This window comes from Pseudorca crassidens, chromosome X (genome assembly GCF_039906515.1).
Source record: "Pseudorca crassidens isolate mPseCra1 chromosome X, mPseCra1.hap1, whole genome shotgun sequence".
Lineage (NCBI taxonomy): Eukaryota > Metazoa > Chordata > Mammalia > Artiodactyla > Delphinidae > Pseudorca > Pseudorca crassidens.
This window is the reverse complement of record NC_090317.1, coordinates 92,511,605-92,530,833: the sequence shown is the minus strand read 5'-3', so window position 1 is coordinate 92,530,833 and position 19,229 is coordinate 92,511,605. Positions and strand designations below refer to the sequence as shown.

The 19,229-nt window shown below is 43.1% G+C and overlaps 1 protein-coding gene across 3 annotated transcripts in view; it reads right to left on the bottom strand.

Moving 5' to 3' along the window:
- Nucleotides 1-19,229, bottom strand: part of SLC9A7 (solute carrier family 9 member A7) — a 156,078-nt gene that overhangs the window by 28,577 nt on the left and 108,272 nt on the right. For 2 of the 3 annotated variants that reach the window (XM_067722816.1, XM_067722815.1), the window contains exons 13-14: nucleotides 12,045-12,104; nucleotides 5,045-5,108 (exon numbers count right to left, since the gene is read on the bottom strand). In XM_067722816.1, coding sequence (XP_067578917.1) covers nucleotides 5,045-5,108; nucleotides 12,045-12,104 — 124 coding nt within the window. The remainder of the gene's footprint in view (nucleotides 1-5,044; nucleotides 5,109-12,044; nucleotides 12,105-19,229) is intronic. The other variant, XM_067722817.1, reaches the window with a different exon arrangement.

Below are 19,229 nucleotides of genomic sequence, written 5' to 3'. Positions count from 1 at the left end.
AACCTGAAGGAGACTGGAAGTGGCTTCTCCCCCAGAGTCCAACCCCACTGACACCTTGATTTTGGCCTTAAGAGACCTAAAAGAGAGAAACCAGTAGAACCCACCAGACTTCTGACCTACAGAACTATAAGACTGTGTTGTTTTAAGCCACTGAGTTTGTGGTAATTTGTTACAGCAACGATATGAAACTAATGCAGAGCAACAGAGTACATAATTGATGCAACCCGATTTGGGTCTTTTTCATGTCCCTGGGATGATGGGGCCAAGATTTCTCAGAAGCGGGTAACACAGGGTTTAAAAACAGGGAATTAAGAGCTCCACACTGTCTCCACCAGGGTTTCTCAAATTGTAAAGTGCACACAACCCTCCTGGGCACCCTGTTAAAGTGAACATTCTGATTCTGTGATTCTCTCAGGTGGGGCCTGAGAGTCTGCATTTCTAACGAGCTCTCTGGTGATGCCCAGGCTGCTGTCCACGGGGACACTCGGAACAGCAGGGGGGAGGTTCACGGTCCCTCTTGGAGAAGCAGACAAGGCCCTCCGCCATCTCACCTCTGCCACTCTCCACCCTTATCCTTCATCACATTGTCACCAAACCCTTAAGGACAGAGATTCATCTGTCATGTTTGCAAATGTATTCCCAGAGCCTGCAAGAATGTTTGAAATATAACAGATGCTCCACAAATATTTGTCAAATGAATGAATAAATGTTAATTTTGAACTTCTAAGACAAAAAAAAAAAAAAGAATAGCAGAAAGGGAAATCAGGGGCCAAGGGAGGCCATCAGAAAAACAAAAAAGTGTGGTGGGGAAGGCAGTCAGAGAGTAGTCATCTGAGGAAAGGCACTTCAGCAACTGTTTGAAGTTAAAGATTTAAGGGACTGGATGTCAGATTTTAGCCTGGAAGGAAACTGGGGGAGGACCCAGGAACAAACAAATCCAACTTGCTCAGAAAGGTATATGTGAATGCAACTATAAACAGCTGAGTTTCTGCAGTTTTCAGGTACACACACACACACACACACACACACACCACGAGCACAGTGGTTCCCTTCCCCCACATTCCACTAATATCCTGCTTGTGACCTTGTCCTGCTGAGATGACAGAGGCGGGATACATTCAGATTCGTGTTCCTGCCTACTCCAAAGCGGTCTCATCAATGAGCGCGCTTCTGTAAACTTGGGGAAGGAAGTGCATGATGTGTCTGCGTGTCCGGCCAACATAAATCTCAGCTGCATCTGGCATGAAAAATGCCCCCTTGAATGGGTTGGGAGGCCACCCCCAGGCCCAGGCAGCTTGCCTCCAGCTGGGCTTGTTTTTGTTTTGGTTGCAAAGTCACCAAGACCTCCACAGAAACAAAGCAGCTGAGTCTTTTGTTTTGTTTTGTTGTAATGAGTCAAACTTGCCAGGGACATGAAGCTTAAGTCTATCCACAATATTCTTATGCTTCCCTCACATAGAGCCAAAAGTTCTGGCCAACAGCTCCCTTCTTTCGCCCACATGAGCTAATATTCTGTGGCTCTGTAGCCATGACTCTGTTTATAACCTTGGGCTTCTAGGACCGGTGAGGAAAATCGTGCTCCTTGTAAATTGTGCTTTCCCATCAAATATCACTTTTTTGTTTGTTTGTTTGCTTTTAGCAAGATGGGGAACAAACATCTGGACTTCCCCCACCTCTGATTTCAGTTTCATGGCAACATTGAGCATGTGATCTGGATCCATTTCAGCGGAAGCTGCGAGGAACCCAGGGTTTCACCCAAAACTGAGAAGCCCATTTAGTTCTCTGTTTTACTGGTTTCTCATGACCACTGAGTGCTCCCAGCCCTGTTGTTAATGGCTTACTGGATCAAGAAGTCAGGCCAGAAGGACTTAGAAAAATGAGGCCCTTTCTGCATGAGGGCATGAGTCATTTTTCAGAAGGTGTCCCGAAGAACTGAACTTGAAGTTCGCCTTTTTTTTTTCCAGTCTGACAGCAATCTTTTTTTTTTAACATCTTTATTGGAGTATAATTGCTTTACAGTGGTATGTTAGTTTCTCCTTTATAACAAAGTGAATCAGTTATACATATACATATGTTCCCATATCTCTTCCCTCTGACAGCAATCTTGAAAGACTTTCAAAATGCCAACAGAACTGCCTTTGAGGGCCCTCTGCACGACTGCGTATGAGGTTTGGAAGGAGGGCGGTTAAAGCAAAGGTGTGACACAGCTCCTGACCAGGGCCGGCCAAAGGGGCGCCACTGGGAGTGCAGCGGAAGTGGCTACCACCTGCCTGGTCAAAATTGGCCCAAAGGGCGGTTTCCAATGTTTGCCCTGCCTGAGGCTGGGGGCGCTACCTTAACTATCACTGCATGGACTAAATGTACCGCCAGAACCCATAGCATTTAGGACCCACTGCTTTTCAAACATTTCCACAGCAAGTTTGTTACTAAGTCTAGTTACAAGCCCACTGTCTCTGAGACATAGTAAGTTCAGCTACATGAAACCAACCAAACCATTTCATGTATTTCCTTTCACAGATGCTTGAGTCCAGAGGCAGGAGCAATGGAAAACAGCAAAATGGCCGGGGGGAGGGGGTCGGTATTGACCAACTTGGAACTGTCAAGATGAAATTGCCCCAAACCCTTGATATCCACCTGGCAGTGACCTGTTTTTCTTACAAAATTAACTTGACAGGCCACAGGTCTATGGAGGATGTGTATCCTACCAGAGCCATTATTTTCCCTTCAGTGAAATGAGGATGTCCATCATGAATTTCACCCAGGTTTCCTCAGATCCCAGTTTGGGGGAACCCAAACTGTCAGACTCTAAATTGGCTGCCAGGTGCACAGTTCCTGAACCCCTGTTTTCTAAAGTCCTTAATCAAAGCTCAAGTCAAAGAGCAACTTTTCAAAAAGAGCTTCTCATTGAAGCCACATGTCCCCACTGGCACAATGGCCGATTCTAATATAGCCGCAAAGGTCTTCTGGAGCACCGTTAAAGTGGGCACCAAATCTCCAAGTGAAGCTCACTGAAAGCTCCTCCCAAAATGCCTAGAACTTTCAGAGGTCATGGCTTTGTGTCCCTTAAGGGGCATCAACCCAAGAATGGCTCATCAGGCTGTAGCCACCCTCAGAGAAGGCTGTGGTGGCAGCCCTGGGCCCCACACGGCCCCACATTTTGCAAGATGTGTTAAATCAGATTCGGTAGCTGGAGTCATTTAGAAGATCCTAGGGAATCTAAGACGTGCAAACTGGATTTGGGATTAAGTGCAATGATGAGTGTGATGCAAAGCGGACTGAAAGAAAAAGAAACACTCAACATGGCTTTGTGGACAACACATGCACGTGGTGAGTGAAGCTTCCCATGCCCTGTGCTGCTCTCGCTCCCCCATCTTCCCATCAAATACCGATCAGGCCCCCCCATGGACCAGGCACTGTGCTCAGCACTGGGTATTCTATGCTGAACAAAACAGTTCTTCACTCCCAAGGCCAAATAATAACATTTTGGAAACACATCTCTGCTCCTGTTGTGCCTTTCCCTTCCCCCACCTTGCCTGCCCAGGAAATGCTGGTCTGGGGAAGGAGCAAAACCTGGAGGCAGGGCTTCCCTGGTGGTGCAGTGGTTGAGAGTCCGCCTGCCGATGCAGGGTACACGGGTTCGTGCCCCGGTCCAGGAGGATCCCACGCGCCGTGGAGCAGCTGGGCCCGTAAGCCGTGGCCGCTGGGCCTGCACGTCCGGAGACTGTGCTCCACTCCGCAGCTGGAGGGGCCACAGCAGTGAGAGGTCCGCGTACAGCAAAAAGAAAAAAAAAAAAACCTGGAGGCAGAATGAGCCCACCAGCCCCACAACAGGGCTGATACAGCAGCTTTAGAACATGGCTGCCACTTCGCTTATGCTCCTCCCATCCAGAGGTGATGGTCTCTATCTCCTCCCACTGAATCTGGGCTGGCCCTAGCAACTTGTTGTAACCAAGAGCAAGTCACGGAAGTGATGCTGTGTGACTCCCAAGGTTAGGCCGGAAAGGGCCACATAGTCTCCACCCTGCTTGCTGGGACACGGGCTTTTGGAAGCCTGAGCCATCACATAAGAAGTCCCATACCCTGAGGCCATGGAGAAGCCATCACAGGCATTCTAGTCGCCGGTCCTAGTCTGAGTCCTCCCAGCCCAGGCGCCAGACATATGAGCAAATGAGCCTTTGGATGATTCCAGCTCCCAGCTGTTGTTTCCCCCAGGTTTCTTCATGGAGCAAAGGCAAGCTGTCCCGACTATGCCCTTTCCAAACCTAGAGAATGCATGTGGATACGAAATTGTTGTTCACTTTCCTTCCTATGTTTGGGGCAGTGCATTATGCTGCAAGAGTGACCGGAGCAGATGGCAAAACCAAGGACCAGCACGCGCCTCTTCCCCCACCATCCCCACCCCCGCCCCACCCCGGTCTCCATCAGAATTCTCTGTGGCAGCAGGAACTCTTCCCTGCTGTCACACGAGATGCGGCCATAGCACTCTTGCCCTCACCTGCTTCTACAGCTTCCACTCCAGGCTGTCACTGCCACCACGATCCTGCCCAAACCTTAACCGTTAGCCTTGCTGTGACCTTCATCGCCTATGGGGCTGAGGGCTACTGCTCTGCTACTGCCGCACCATCACCCAGCGTCCCTCCTCTCTTGCTCAGATTCCCTGGGCTGCAGAGTTGATCACATCCCTCTCCTTCCCAGAACCAGTTACCGTGAGCCAATCACCGATGTATCCATATATCCATTCTTGGAAGGTAGGGAGTCAGCTTAAACACACTTTTTGGCCCCTTAATATGTTAAGAACAGGGACTTTGGACTCAAATCCTGCCTCCATCATTTTCAAATTCTCTGACCTTAGATGACTCACTTCAACTCTCAAACTTCAGCTTCTAATCTGTAAACTGGGGATAACAGTTCCTACTTCATAAGGTTGTTGTCAAGACCACAATGAGGGAATCCACGTAAACTGCTTGGCGTGTAGTAAACGTTCAATAAATTTTAGCTATTTTTAATAACACCTCCCTGGGAAGAAGCATCTCTTGTGACTTACCCCTTGTAAGACTTGGAAGCTGTCATTGTTGGGTGGTGGGTCTTGATCTGGATCAACACCAACTCTATAAGTCATCAGAGAGAAAGACAAGGAGAAAAACAGAGAGTATTAGCTTGGACCATAGCGGCCAGGCTGGCTCAAAGTAGCCAAGAGGCTGACCATCTTCCCAAGGTGGAAGGAGTGGTTAGCTAAAAGAAGGGAAAGGCTGTCATGCAAAAGTCGTGCGAAAGAGGTCATACACCACATCAGATCCCAGGGGTAGGCCGGGCAATCAACCTGTGTGCTGACACCTTAAGCAAGACCTCTGGAGAACGGCAGCAGCGGGCAAACTGTCCGCCTGCCCTCCTGCACCAGATGGCCCCAGGTAGCAAAAGGTGGGTTCCTGCCGTCCCAGGCCTCTTCCTCTCTGCTGCTTCCTTACTCCCCTCTGACCTGCTTTTATTTCCTAACCTTTTGTTATGGAATTTTTCATATATCCAGGTAAGTTTTGAAAGAATTTATAGTGAATACCTGTATACCCCTCACCCAGATTCTACCATTAACATTTTGCTGTATTTTCTTTATTACATACCTAGCCCTCTCTCTATCATCCACCTTATTTTTTGGATGAATTCAAATAAAGTCGCAGACATCCATACACTCCCCCTAAATATTTCAGCATGCATATCATTAACTTTCTATCCTGGTGGCCCCGCATCCCCCTGCAGCACAGATGACCTGAGAACTCACACGTTTGAGATCAGCAACTGAAGACAGAAAGAAAAAGCAAGGTGGCACAATCCACTTATAACAAAATCCATGAAAGCACTAGGGTAAGCTGACTTGGCTTAGCAACATACCAACCATTGCCCTATGTATCTGTTAATTCTTTATCCTTGAACCTTCCTCATTGTAAGGCAGAGAACCGTGGCACTGATGACACGGATAACATGGGGCAGCGGAGGAGGAGACAAAGATGCCAGGAAAATTCTCTACTTTCCTTGTTCCCTCCAATATTGCAAAGAGTGGCTGGGATCATAAAAGCCAAATAGAAAACACAGCTTTCAGCAGGTCTGATTTGAGCTTGAAGAGAGGTGCTGAATGGCCTTGACCATGTGTGTTATTTGCTGTCTGGCACCAGGGCGCTGACTCCGATGAGCAGACAGTGGATGTGCAAAGCCCCACGTGTGCCTTATTTTTCCTCCTCTCCCTCCCGCTTCTCCACCTGTGATGCCCAGGATATATCTTGAGAAAAGAGACTAATGGAAAGGAAGAATAGAAGACAACACAGACATACTGGCAGCCTCCACTCTGTTTTACTCCAGGCTTGCCGAGCACTAAGCTAAGGTGCGTGCCCCCTGGATGGGGGTGAGGAGATACAGAAGGAAAGGGAACAGTCACACCATATTTTGCTGAAGGCAAAGTTTAAAACCCACGAGATGAATTCATGCATTCAGCAAATATTTACTGAGTGCCTACCAAGCCAGGCCCTGTTCTGAGCACTCTGTTAAAACCTATAGTGTACCTGGCACCAGATTTCCTCCCCACAGGTCTGAGGTTTGATGGAATCTTTGTAGTGAATTAGATTGACTTCACTGTGTCTAGAGGTCAATTTCTGGCAGGAGTTTCTGAGGCCTGGAGGCTTGACCTCATAGCTGGACATTATCCAGGGACTTTTTTTTTTTTTTTTTTTTTGCGGTACGCGGACCTCTCACCGTTGTGGCCTACTCCCGTTGCGGAGCACAGTCTCTGGACGCGCAGGCTCAGCGGCCATGGCTCATGGGTCCAGCCGCTCCACGGCACGTGGGACCTTCCCGGACCGGGGCACAAACCCGTGTCCCCTGCAACAGCAGGCGGACTCTCAACCACTGCACCACCAGGGAAGCCCCTATCCAGGAACTTTTGAGCAACAAACCTCACAGAGATTTTTTTGGAAATGAAATATTCTGGGGTCCCAGGACTACCCACAGAGGTCACACGAGAGCCTCAGTGCTTCCAAAGTGTCTAACATACTGAAGTGGTAGAGGAGAGGTCACACTGAATTCCTAGCTGTTCATCTTTAACTCTCACCTGATTTGAGAGTCTCTAATGTACGTTCCATAGAGAAATGTCCTCTATATGGTGTCAGATCTGTAAGACCAACAGCTATAGGAATCCAACATTAGGTCTTGTTCTGTGGATTCTACAGCCGCATGGAGCCACTTCATGGCAGACTAATTGCATAGATGAGCTCCCCAGTAAAGCATCAGAGAGAGGAGCAGAGCACTGGTTACCAGTCTGTCTCCCAGACAGCCTACCGGAAAGCCTGGTGACACAGCAGCCTTCTGCCTAACCACAGAGAGGCTATTGTGGGGCAGGAGCAACGAGATGATGTGATCTGAAGGGCATGGCGGGCAGGATGGCGAAGAGCACAGCAGCTCATACCTGCCACGGACAGTCTCTCCTTTCTCTACTGTGAATTTTGAACCAGGTGTATTGCCTTTGTAAGTGGCTTCCACGCAGTAAAGATAAAACATATGGATTTTATCAGCCTAGGTGAAATAGGAACCCTATGGGTAAGAGAAAAGGCTTAAGTGTGCCTTGTCCTACAATGAAGAAAATGAAGCCAAACATAATAAAAGCTTCCAAATGAAGTCTAGCCCCCTCTATTCTTTCAACTAACCTCTGCTAGGAGAAAAAAAAATTGTTTAACAAGAATTAAAATAAATTCTGTTTAACAAGAACTGCTTATAAAGACTAGGTTTTGACTATTTTCATTCAAGTCCTGGAAACATAAGAGGAATTCATCTATTATCCTCGGCCCACATGGCCAGGCCAGAATTCAAACAATGGAGTACGAAACACTGGAATAACCTGATAAACTCACAAAATCAGGGCCACCCTAACCTCATCCCAAACTGGTTCGACATTTTGCTTGGGGGAACTTGAGGATGATTCTAGATGCACATCATCCAACAGAACTTTCCGCAGTGATGGCAGTATTCTAGATCTGCACTGTCCAATGTGGTAGCCACCAGCCACATGTGGCCACTGTGCACTTGAAATGTAGTTAATATGACTGAGGAACTGCATTTTAAGTTTTATTTCATTTTAGTTAATTTAAACAGCCACATGTGTCTAGTGGCTACCAAATTGCACAGTGCAGATTCTAGAAAGTACTAATTCCAGCCATGTCTCTCTAGCATCACTTTTTTCTCTGCCAAAAAAAATGACAACTATCTGCTTCCTTCTGCCTTCTCAGTGATAATACCCAAGATTCCTGCTGGGATCCTGTGGAGACGCAACTCTGTAGTCCCACACATATTAAGTAAAAATTTGCTTGAACTGATTACTTAGACAATGGAGAGATTTCTCACTTCCTCGGTATAGAAAATAAGATTGAAAACCCGCTGAAAGCTCTTCTATACAGATACTTGTCATAAACATGAAAGGAATGACAGGATTAGAAAATCACCACTTGCCCCTCACAGTGTAATAATTGTTCTGAGACAATTTTACCAGTGGGTAAAAGGTTGTTGGGAATCTGACTATTCATATGATGTTAAAGGATCACTCTACAGGTAACTTCTTAGTTACAAAGGGAAAACAGTGCTTTTATGGAGAGACCTGGCGTCTAAAGTGATCAAATTTAACATCACTAATAAAAGGACAGCCTGACAACATGCACCACCTGATATGATGCAACAAGAAAGTATAACATCACTTTTACATTATTTTTGCGCCCCCCAAAATGATTATCTATCTCTACTCAAGAGGAAAACAAATTTAAAAAATCCACTTTGTAGGGCATTATGCAAGACAATTATCCTGAAAATCGTGACTCCTTAAAAAAAAAAAAACAACCCTCAATGTCATAAGAGACAAAAAGAAGGAGGGGAGGATTGTTCTAGATTAAAAGAGACTAAAGGGGCTTCCCTGGTGGCACAGAGGTTAAGAGTCCGCCTGCCAATGCAGGGGACACGGGTTCGAGCCCTGGTCCTGGAAGATCCCACATGCCGCGGAGCAACTAAGCCCACGTGCCACAACCACTGAGCCTGCGCTCTAGAACCTGTGAGCCACAGCTGCTGAGCCTGAGCGCCTAGAGCCCGTGCTCCGCAACAAGAGATGCCACCGCAATGAGCAATGAAGACCCAAGGCAACCAAAAATAAATTAATTAAAAAAAAGAAAAAAGAGACTACAGAGGTGACAACCAGCTCAGTCAGAGCACACAGTGACAAGGAGCGGGGGGAGGGGCACGGAGCCACCACGGGCCTGAATTTAAAAAAAGATGACAGCCAAAGGAAACTTTGATTGGATCCTGGATCCTGTGTGTGTGTATAAAATTCATGTTGCTTTCTCAGGTGTGATAAATATACTGTGATTATGTAGAAGACTAGATTCCTAGGGGATACATGCTGAAGTATTTAGGGGTAGAAAGTCATGATGTTTATAACGTACTCTGAGGCACTCAGAAATGGTTGAGAGAGAGAGAGAAAGAGAAAATGACGCAAAAATGTATGACAAAATGTTAATAATTGGCACATCCAGGTTAGAACTTGGATATTCATTGCTCCATTCTTTCAGCTTCTTTTACAGATTTAAAATTTTTCACAACTTAAAAACAATATTTAATTATATCTTTGGTGAAAATGTTTCACAAATACGTGAGTACAATTTCCTGTCTCTATAATTTAATCTAATTTACTAATAATGATGATTCGGGATCCTCATATTACTCCAGGGTCTGAAAAATCACAAATTGTGAAGATTCATGGACATAGGGTGCTATAATAGGTAAATAGGTAGATACAGTCTAATAATTACACGGGTTTTTTAATCCCAGATAAATCTTAGAATATTCTGTTGAGGTTTTCCTCCTAAAAGTGAAGGGCAAGGAGAAAAATGCTAGTTAACTGAAACATATGGTTAACTAAATTCCAACCAAGACAGCCATCCTCAGAGCTGGTTGTGCACATCCCCTGGAAACCCGCAGTTCTGAGCACAGGCCTACCCAGAGTAACTTGGGAGGGCCCCTTGGAGGGTCTCGGAGGTCCCTGCTACTGACATAAGTGCTGAATAGGAGAAAGTAAACCTGCTTCCCAGCTTGCTACTGGGTTTTAAATGCCAAAAGAAAACAGACCAGGGGACTTGCGACACAGACCGTGTTCTGCGATTTCTTTCCCCATTCAAGGCTGTTTACTTCAGGACAATTGAATGATTACTTTTCTGGCAGAGTTGAGGGTCTCTTGGACCAATTCGCAAGGATGATAATGGACCCCTACAAAGGGCCTCACCCTTGGGGCAGGGTGTGTGGTGGTGTGCTGGGCAGCAAGAAATACCAGGTACAGTATTTTAAGTACAGTGCTTCAGAAGACTTAGGGTTCGTTAACTTTCTGAAATTCCTGGTTTTAGGAAACTGTCCACAATATATATTTCCCTCCTGACCTGTTATAACGCTTTTGATCTAGGCTACCATACAAATCTAAAACTTCTGTGCTGTTTCATTACATCATATTTTAGCACTCCCCTGATACATCAGGGTTGAGCTCATCTAAGCACATACAACAGTCTTTTCTTCCAGAATGAACTGAATTATCCTTACTTTCATTAAGAATAAGACAAATGTGGTAATCCCATACCAAATGAGAAAATAAAGCTATCACACTGATGTGCTCATTCTGGAATGAATACAAAAAATGAATCATTTCCCTTTTGATATAGTATGTACATTCTGATTAACCACCATATAAAATGCCATGAAATCTCAGAAATTTTAGAAGCTAGATTTAATCAACAGGTTTTTACTTTTTAATTGGAATGGCTGAGGTCCTAAATTATTTGGGGAATATGAGACACACATGTTCACATAAAACCTTGAACAACAAACAGATCATTATCAGAATTCTCTCATGTCCCAAGTGTAATAACTTGCACTTTGCCTGAGGGACCTTCCTTCTTGAAGGTTGGATATTTCAAAGGAAAGGATTTCCCCTGCTACTTAACTGGTAGTTACAGTCAGGTCTCTGAAAATGAATTTGTGTGTGTGTGTGTGTGCATGTGTGTGTGTGTGTGTGTGTGTGTGTGTGTGTGTGTGTGTGTGAGAGAGTATGTGTGTGTATTTTAAGCAGGAGAAAAAAGTGTGAATCCAGGGAACTTAAATGCTTCAATTAACTGTATGCATGTCATTATAGTTTACATCGGGGCCTGGCAATATCCCAAGATTCATGCCCCATGACAGGTACTGCTGCTTTTACCACTGTCCTCAGAGAGTAAAACACTTTCACAACGAGAGAAGAGCAGAGTTCAAGCCTGTTTTGTGTCTGATTTATCTACCAGCACCCAGAATCAGATCAGGAAGAAAGCATGCCAGTTAAAGATATGGAAAGGAAAGAAGAAACACTTTACTCTGATAGTCCCAAATCACCACCCTTAGGCATAATCAAATGATAAACTTGGATGGACACTGAGAAACAAATTGCATTAGAAGAGTCTTTCATTATCTTCTGATTTAAGGAAAAATCTGTGTTTTGTATCTTCTGCTTCACCATGATAAGGTACAAGTACACAAATTTATACTTAAAAAGTAAAACGGCATTGGTGCTTAATTAAAATGGTATAAACCATACCTCAGTCATGGCTGAAATACAAAATTCGAGTTCTCTTTATGACTTAAAAGCCTTGTTTACTAGATCACAAGCAGAATTTTGTGGGGAAAGCATTTGTGGCTCTGAAAATGGGCTGCTCTTAACACTAAGCTCAGCTGTACACGGAGAGACTCGTCAAATCCAGCTTTGGTGCCACACGCTGTCCAAAATGGGGCAAGGGGGGACAGACTCTCAAGAACACCAACACATTAATCAGTCCAGAGGAGGGTAGAATAATGATTAACTGGACCTCCTGCCCCTTTTCGAAAAGGGGCAGACGGTTGGCGCACACGGGGAAGGAAGAAAGAGACAAACAGCATAAAGAGAAACATCTCAGGTTAGAAAGAGGAGAAAAGCCAGGCCCAGTTAATTTGTTTCTGAGGATGCCCTGTGTCACCTGAAGTACTGCCAGCGGTGTTCATTCTGGTCCTCTTCGGAGGGCTCCTCGACGCCAACTCTGGGCAGCAGAAGAAGGGAACGTGAGTGTGACGGGGACAACAGGGGAACTAGGAGCTCTGGGCACATGACCTGGACCACGTCCATCAAAGAATAAAATCCGCACCCCCTCTTAAACTGTCCCCCTGTTCTCTAAAACCCAGAGAGGCTGCTAAATTTACATCAAAAGCAACAATGTTAGCAGCCACGTCAAATGAGGATTGATTAGGAATGAAGACAAGCCTCTCAAAATATAACGTAATGAAATCAGAGTAATAAATGCAACTCATAGAAAATGACTTCATACGATTTTTCAGGAATTCATGTTTTATAAAGCAAGACACATCCATACAAAAACTAGAAAACAGAAAGTTGTTATTAAACATATATTTGAAGTGTTTACACGCAATTTTACACATATTTGACAGAAAGAACACTGTATCACTGAAAACAGCAAAAACAGAAGATAAAATGGCCTTTTTTTCTAGACAAGTAATCACACTGTCCATGGGTGGTACCCTAAGGTCAGGAACCCAACTTCTGCTATTCTCTTTACCTTATGGCTTCAAGAGTTGACACCGTCTATTTTCACCTCCCTTAATAACTGCTGGGTTATTCAGACTACAATTTGAATTACACCATCATACTAAGAGCAGGGTTTCACAACCTCAGCACTACTGACTGACATTTTGGGCCCTGGCCTCTACCTGCAATATACCACCAGTAGCACCCCGCTCCAGCTGGAGCAACCAAAAATGTCTCCTGACATTGCCAAATGTCCCGAGAGGGCAAAACTGCCCATAGCCGAGAACCTCTACTCTTAAGTCCTGCATTCTCAGTGGGGGGTGATATAGACCCCAGGGGCATGAAAATCGGTTCTTATGGGACAAAAATTTTTTTTAGATATTACAGTGGTTTGTAGCCCTCTAAGCACCATAGTACATAAACAGATACATAGATCTGTGGTATTAAAATTTCAGTGGAAGAGGTAGATAAAAAGAATATTTTTAAAGGCGCTTATTCAGAGGGGCAGTGATGGAAAAAAAAGGTTGAGAAACACTGCGCTAGATAATGCCCAAATACTCATGCTACTAATATGCCCTGAAAAAAGCAAGTGAGAACATGATGCTTCTTAAGGTGGTACTTTTAATTAGGTATATGTTCAGAATGTGACTTAAACCAGACTACAGTATTGAAAAATTGTAACAAATTCCAGAAAAGCAAGCTGGATTCCATTAATGTAAGATTCACTAGTAATAATAGTAGTAATAGCAGCAGTATTAAGGTTATGATTAGCAATGATAATGTCATAGCTAAAATACACTAAATGCTTTCCATGTGCCAGATGGTACATTTAATGGCAGAATTCTTTATCATGTTTATTTGGTATCACATTTTATCTTCACACTGTTGTCATCCCCATTTACCCAGACAGGAAACTGAGAGCAAGAGAGGTTAAATAAGTTGCCCAAGGTCACAAAGGTAGAAAATGATGGAACCAAGATTGCAACTGAAGCTGTTAGATCCCAGAGCCCTAGCTCTACCCCTTACAGGATATTGCCTTTGACTACAAGGTGGTGTCTTTAAATTCTTTTAAAATATCCAGTAACAAATGCTATTACATAAAGATCTCAGGGCTTCTCCCTGCCTTTATTCCTTAATTTATCTTTAAAGAGCTTTATCTTAAACTCTCAATGTGACAGGATTATACCTAGCAGAGTGACCTTACTTGTCCTTGAGTGATTGTATTGCTGCACTCTGGAGTATGAAGGTTATCCTGTTCATTTGGCTGCCTGGGTGTATGCCATTAACCCTCCACAATCACCACCACTTCATTGGTGTGTCACTTGAAGCTGGGCCTTCCAAGAGGACAGCCACCATGCCACCAAAATGTGCTCAGGACATAGATGAGGCTCATCTGCTGAATCTGCTCATCTGCTGAATCTGCGCATCTGATGGTTTTTTCAAGTTGCCAAAATTACAACCTTTGTGAATAACAACAACTTGCTCAAGAGACTAAGAAAAATAGTATGTAGTTTGTATATTACCAGAAGGCAATTTGAAGTTTGTATATTACCAGAAAGCAATTTGAGCATTTTGCCATTATGTTTTAAAATAGCAATCACATGCTCCACATCACTAATTATTAGAGAAATGCAAATCAAAACTACAATGAGGTATTACCTCATGCCAGTCAGAATGGCCATCATTAAAAAGTCTACAAATAATAAATGCTGGAGAGGGTGTGGAGAAAAGGGAACCCTCCTCCACTGTTGGTGGGAATGTAAATTGGTGCAGCCACTATGGAGAACAGTATGGAAGTTCCTTAAAAACTAAAAGTAGAATTACCGTATGATCTAGCAATCCCACTCCTGGGCATATATCAGGAGAAAACTATAATTCGAAAAGATACATGCGGGAGTTCCCTGGTGGCCCCCGTGGTTAGGATTCCGGGCTTTCACTGCTGTGACCCCGGTTCAATCCCTGGTTGGGAAACTGAGATCCCACAAGCCGTGTGGTGTGGCCAAAAAACAAAACAAACAAACAAAAATACACATGCACCCCAATGTTCATTGCAGCACTATTTACAATAGCCAAGACATGGAAGCAACCTAAATGTCCATCAACAGAGGAATGGATAAAGAAGATGTGATATACGAACACACCACACACACACACACACACACACACACACACACACACACACACACACACACACACACACATACACGAGATGCAATATTACTCAGCCATGAAAAAGAATGAAATAATGACATGTGCAGCAACATGGATGGTGAATCACTTTGCTGTACTCCTGAAACTAACACAACATTGTAATAAATTAACTATATTTCAGTTTTTTTAATGGTTAAAGAAATAATAAAAAAACAAAATAGCAATCACAAAATTTCAATTTAAAAAGATAAGTTGGATTTCTGGAAAGCAGTGACCTGGCTTTGGATTTGTGGTTATATTCATTTTATATTATATACAGACTAGAAATTAGCCATGGTTAAAAGTCATAGCTGGGCTTCCCTGGTGGCGCAGTGGTTGGGAGTCCGCCTGCCGATGCAGGGGACACGGGTTTGTGCCCCGGTCCAGGAAGATCCCACATGCCGCTGAGCGGCTGGGCCCGTGAGCCATGGCCACATGGCCCACTCCGCGCGTCCGGAGCCTGTGCTCCGCGACGGGAGAGGCCACAACAGTGAGAGGCCCACGTACCGCAAAAAAAAAAAAAAAAAAAAAAAAAGTCATAGCTAACTCCTAATTATTTATGTAGGAACTCCAAGTCCTACCCTGGGCTTCTGACTTCTGGGCAGCCACTTAGCAGCTGATCAGGACCTCTGTCAGCAGCCTGGAGAAGTAAGAAACAACTAGGTACTGATCTTACTGAGGTCACAGATGTCAAAACACCACACTGAACTTCAGGGGGTTTCCGAATCATTTTAGAATAAGAACCTGGTCCACATAAATGATCCGTGGCCATTAAGTAACACCATAAGCCCAAGCCACAAAAACCAATCAGTCTCATTACCTTATTTCTGAGGGAATTTCTTTTAATGTAATCTCCGTAAATGTCAGTTTCTACCTCTAACATATCACTATTTATACACATCTGAAAAAAACGCAATGAACTGACACCATATGTATTTTTCACCAATGGCACACTTTGCTTCATTACACTATCTGAGTAGAGTTGGACAGAAAGAAGGAACTAATATAGAAGCAGATTGAAATTAAAAACAGAGAAACAACACAGAAAATCAATGAAATAAAAAGCTAGTTCTTTGAAAAGATCATTAAAATTGACAAACCTCTAGTAAGAGTGAAAGAAAAAAAAAAGAGAGAAGATGCAAATTACCAATACTGTGTCATGAATGAAACATGGGATATCACTACAGATCTCACAGACATAAAAACAATAATAAGGTTATGCTATGAACGACATAAACATGACAATTAGATGAAAATGACCAATTTCACAAACTGCCACAACTCACCAATATGAGATATAGCTGTTAAAGAAACTGGCTTCATAATTTATACAATAAAACTCCTGGAAAAGAAGACTCCAGGACCAGTCGGTTTCACTGGAGGATTCCATAAAACCTTCAGGAAGAATTAACACCAATTCTAAACAACCTCTTCCAGAAAACAGAAGAGTAGGAAACATGTCCCAACTCATTTTGAGAGGCCAGATTACCCTGATACCAAATCAAAGGCAGTATGAAAAAAGAACACTACAGACCGGTATCCCAAATCCTTAACAACAGATTAGTTAATAGAATTCAGCAGTATGTAAAACATGTATTTATACACCACAACCAAGTGTGGTTTAACAAGCAAGGGTCGTTCCGTATTTGAAAATTACTCAATGTAACCTATCATATTAACAGGCTAAACAAGAAAAATCATATGATCATATCAACTGATACAGAAAAGCATTTGATAAAATTCAACATCTGTTCATGATAAAACTCTTAGAAAACTAGCAATAGATGGGAACTTCCTCAACTTGATGATGAACATCTACAAAAACCCTACAGCTAACATCACACTTACTGGCGAAAGACTGAATGCTTTCCCCTTTAAGATCGGGAACAAAGCAAGGATGTCTGCTCACATCACTCTTATTTAACATAGTACTGATGGTCCTAGCCAGAGCAATAAGTTAAGAGAAGGAAATAGCACACTGGTTGGAAAGGAAAAAATGAAACTGTCTCTATTTGCAAATGATCTGATGGTCTACACACAAAGTCCCAAAGAATTTATAAAAACAAAAACAAACTCTCCTAGAACTAATAAGTGAAATTGGCAAGGTGTCAGGATACAAGGTCAACCTACAAAAACCAGCCTTATTTCTATATCCTGGCAATGAATGCACAGAAAGTGAAACTGAAGATAGAATAACATTTAAAATAGCTCAAAACGAAGAAGAAATACTCAAGACGTAACTCTAACATATACAGGCATTCTATGCTGAAAACTATAAAATACTGCTAAAAGAAATCAAAGAAGACATAAATAAATGGAGAAACGTGCCATTTTCATGGATTGGAAGACTGAATGAGGTAAAGATGTCAATTCTCCCCAAATTGATATACAGGTTTAACACAATTCCTATGAAAATCCCAGCACAAGTTTTTTTTTAAAATGTAGTCAAGCTTATTTTAAAATGTATATAGAAAGGAATTAGAAGAGCTATGACAATTTTGAAAAAGAATAAAGTGGGAGGACCCACTCTGCCTGATGCTCAAGCTTATTATATAACCACAGTTATCAAAAGTGTGGTACTGGTGGAGGTACAGACACATAAATCAACAGAACAGAAGAGAAACAGACCCGAATGCATACAGCGAACCGATTTCTGGCAAAGGAGAAAAAGTAATTCAAAGGACAGTCTCTCTTACAAATTGTGCTGGAACAACTGGATAGCCATAGTCAAAAAAAATAAAATAAAACCTCAACCTAAACCTCATGTCTAATATAAAAATTAACTTAAGATGGATCACAGATTTAAATGTAAAGCATAAAACTAAAAAACTTTTAGAAGATAACACAGAAGAAAATCTTTGGGACCTAGGGCTTGATGAAGAGTCTTTAGACATAACACCAAAAGCATGATGTTAAAAATAAATAAATAAGTTGCATTTCATTAAAATTAAAAGTTCTGCTCTATGACAGACTGTTAAAAGACAAGCTACAGACTAGGAGAAAATATTTGCAAACCACATATCTGATAACAGACTAGTATCTAGAACAAATAAAGAATTGACAAAACTCAATTAAAAAAACAAATAATCCAATTAGAAAATGGACAAAAACCTTGAACAGATATTTCACCATTGCTTATTTGAATGGCAAATAAGCACATGAAGAGATATTCAACATCATCAGCCAGGAGAAATGCAAATTAAGACCACAATGAGGTAGCCCCACATACCTATTAGAACAACTAAAAAAAGTGTCAACACCAAATGCTGGCAAGGATATGGGAGAAACTGGATCCCTCATGCGCAGTCATTTCCTGACCTCTCACCATGTGCTAGCTGTTATGTTCTAAGTGCTATATATATCCCATTAATATTTTCACAATCCAATTATTATATGTGTACATATACAGCTTGCACACATCAGGGAAAGCAGCCCCCACTCCCGGCTCTGGGTAGGACTACTTCAATGGTCCATTTTTTGAAAAGGGTTATGAGAAGCGCAAAATGTCACAAGTCAACTGTCTACTCTCAGTGGAAAGTTATTTGGTCCTGTATGTGTTGCGGGGGGGGGGGGGGGGCGGTCAGAAAAGAACTTATGAAATAGCCTGAAAAACAAACACGATTTAACCAGGCTCTGAGCATCCAGGGCACCTACTGGGTAACCAGATAAATAGCAGCAGGAAGTAATCTCAGAGAGGTCACCAAATGCAAAGGTTCTCAACTCTGTGCAGGGTAAACCTCCTTTCTTGCTCTATTCTGCTACACAGAACAAAGATGATACCATCTTATGTCTCAAGTTTAAAGGCAAAAATCTGTACATTTTCTTCTTCAGATTTCTACTTTCACAGATGAATTATTTTCCTTAATATGACTCGAAATTCACGCCAGGAAACTGAAATTTTAATCATCCTGAATTTTACAACATGAAAACGGTCCCTAACACAGCAAGCCTTTCGGGCAGTATAGCACAGTAGCTAAGAGTGTGCCTGGGTTCAAATCCCAGCTTGTCCACTTAAAGCTTTGTGACCTTGGGCAAGTTATTGCTCTGTGCCTCAGTTTCCTCAGCTCTAAAATGAAAATAATAGTAGTAGCTTCCTTATAGGAATGCTATGAGGATTATCTTAATGTACGTGTTGGCATCTCAACCAACAACTGCGCACAAATGTTAGCTATTGTAAGACTCTTACTGATAAGCCCGCCCAGGTTCTGCAGACCCACTCAGATCTGAGGCTGAGACCCACTAACCCAGAAATGGTGCAGCCGGCAGTGGCCACGCTCAGGAATCCCTGCCTCCCATCAATATAAAAGTTCCAGAAGAGGGAGACTATTCTCTCAAATCCAAGTTTTCTCCCTGACCCCAAGGATGACTGCAAGATCCTTGTCGGTTTCTCCCTCCTTCAAGCTAGGTGTACTCCGCAGTTGTCAGCCCTGAG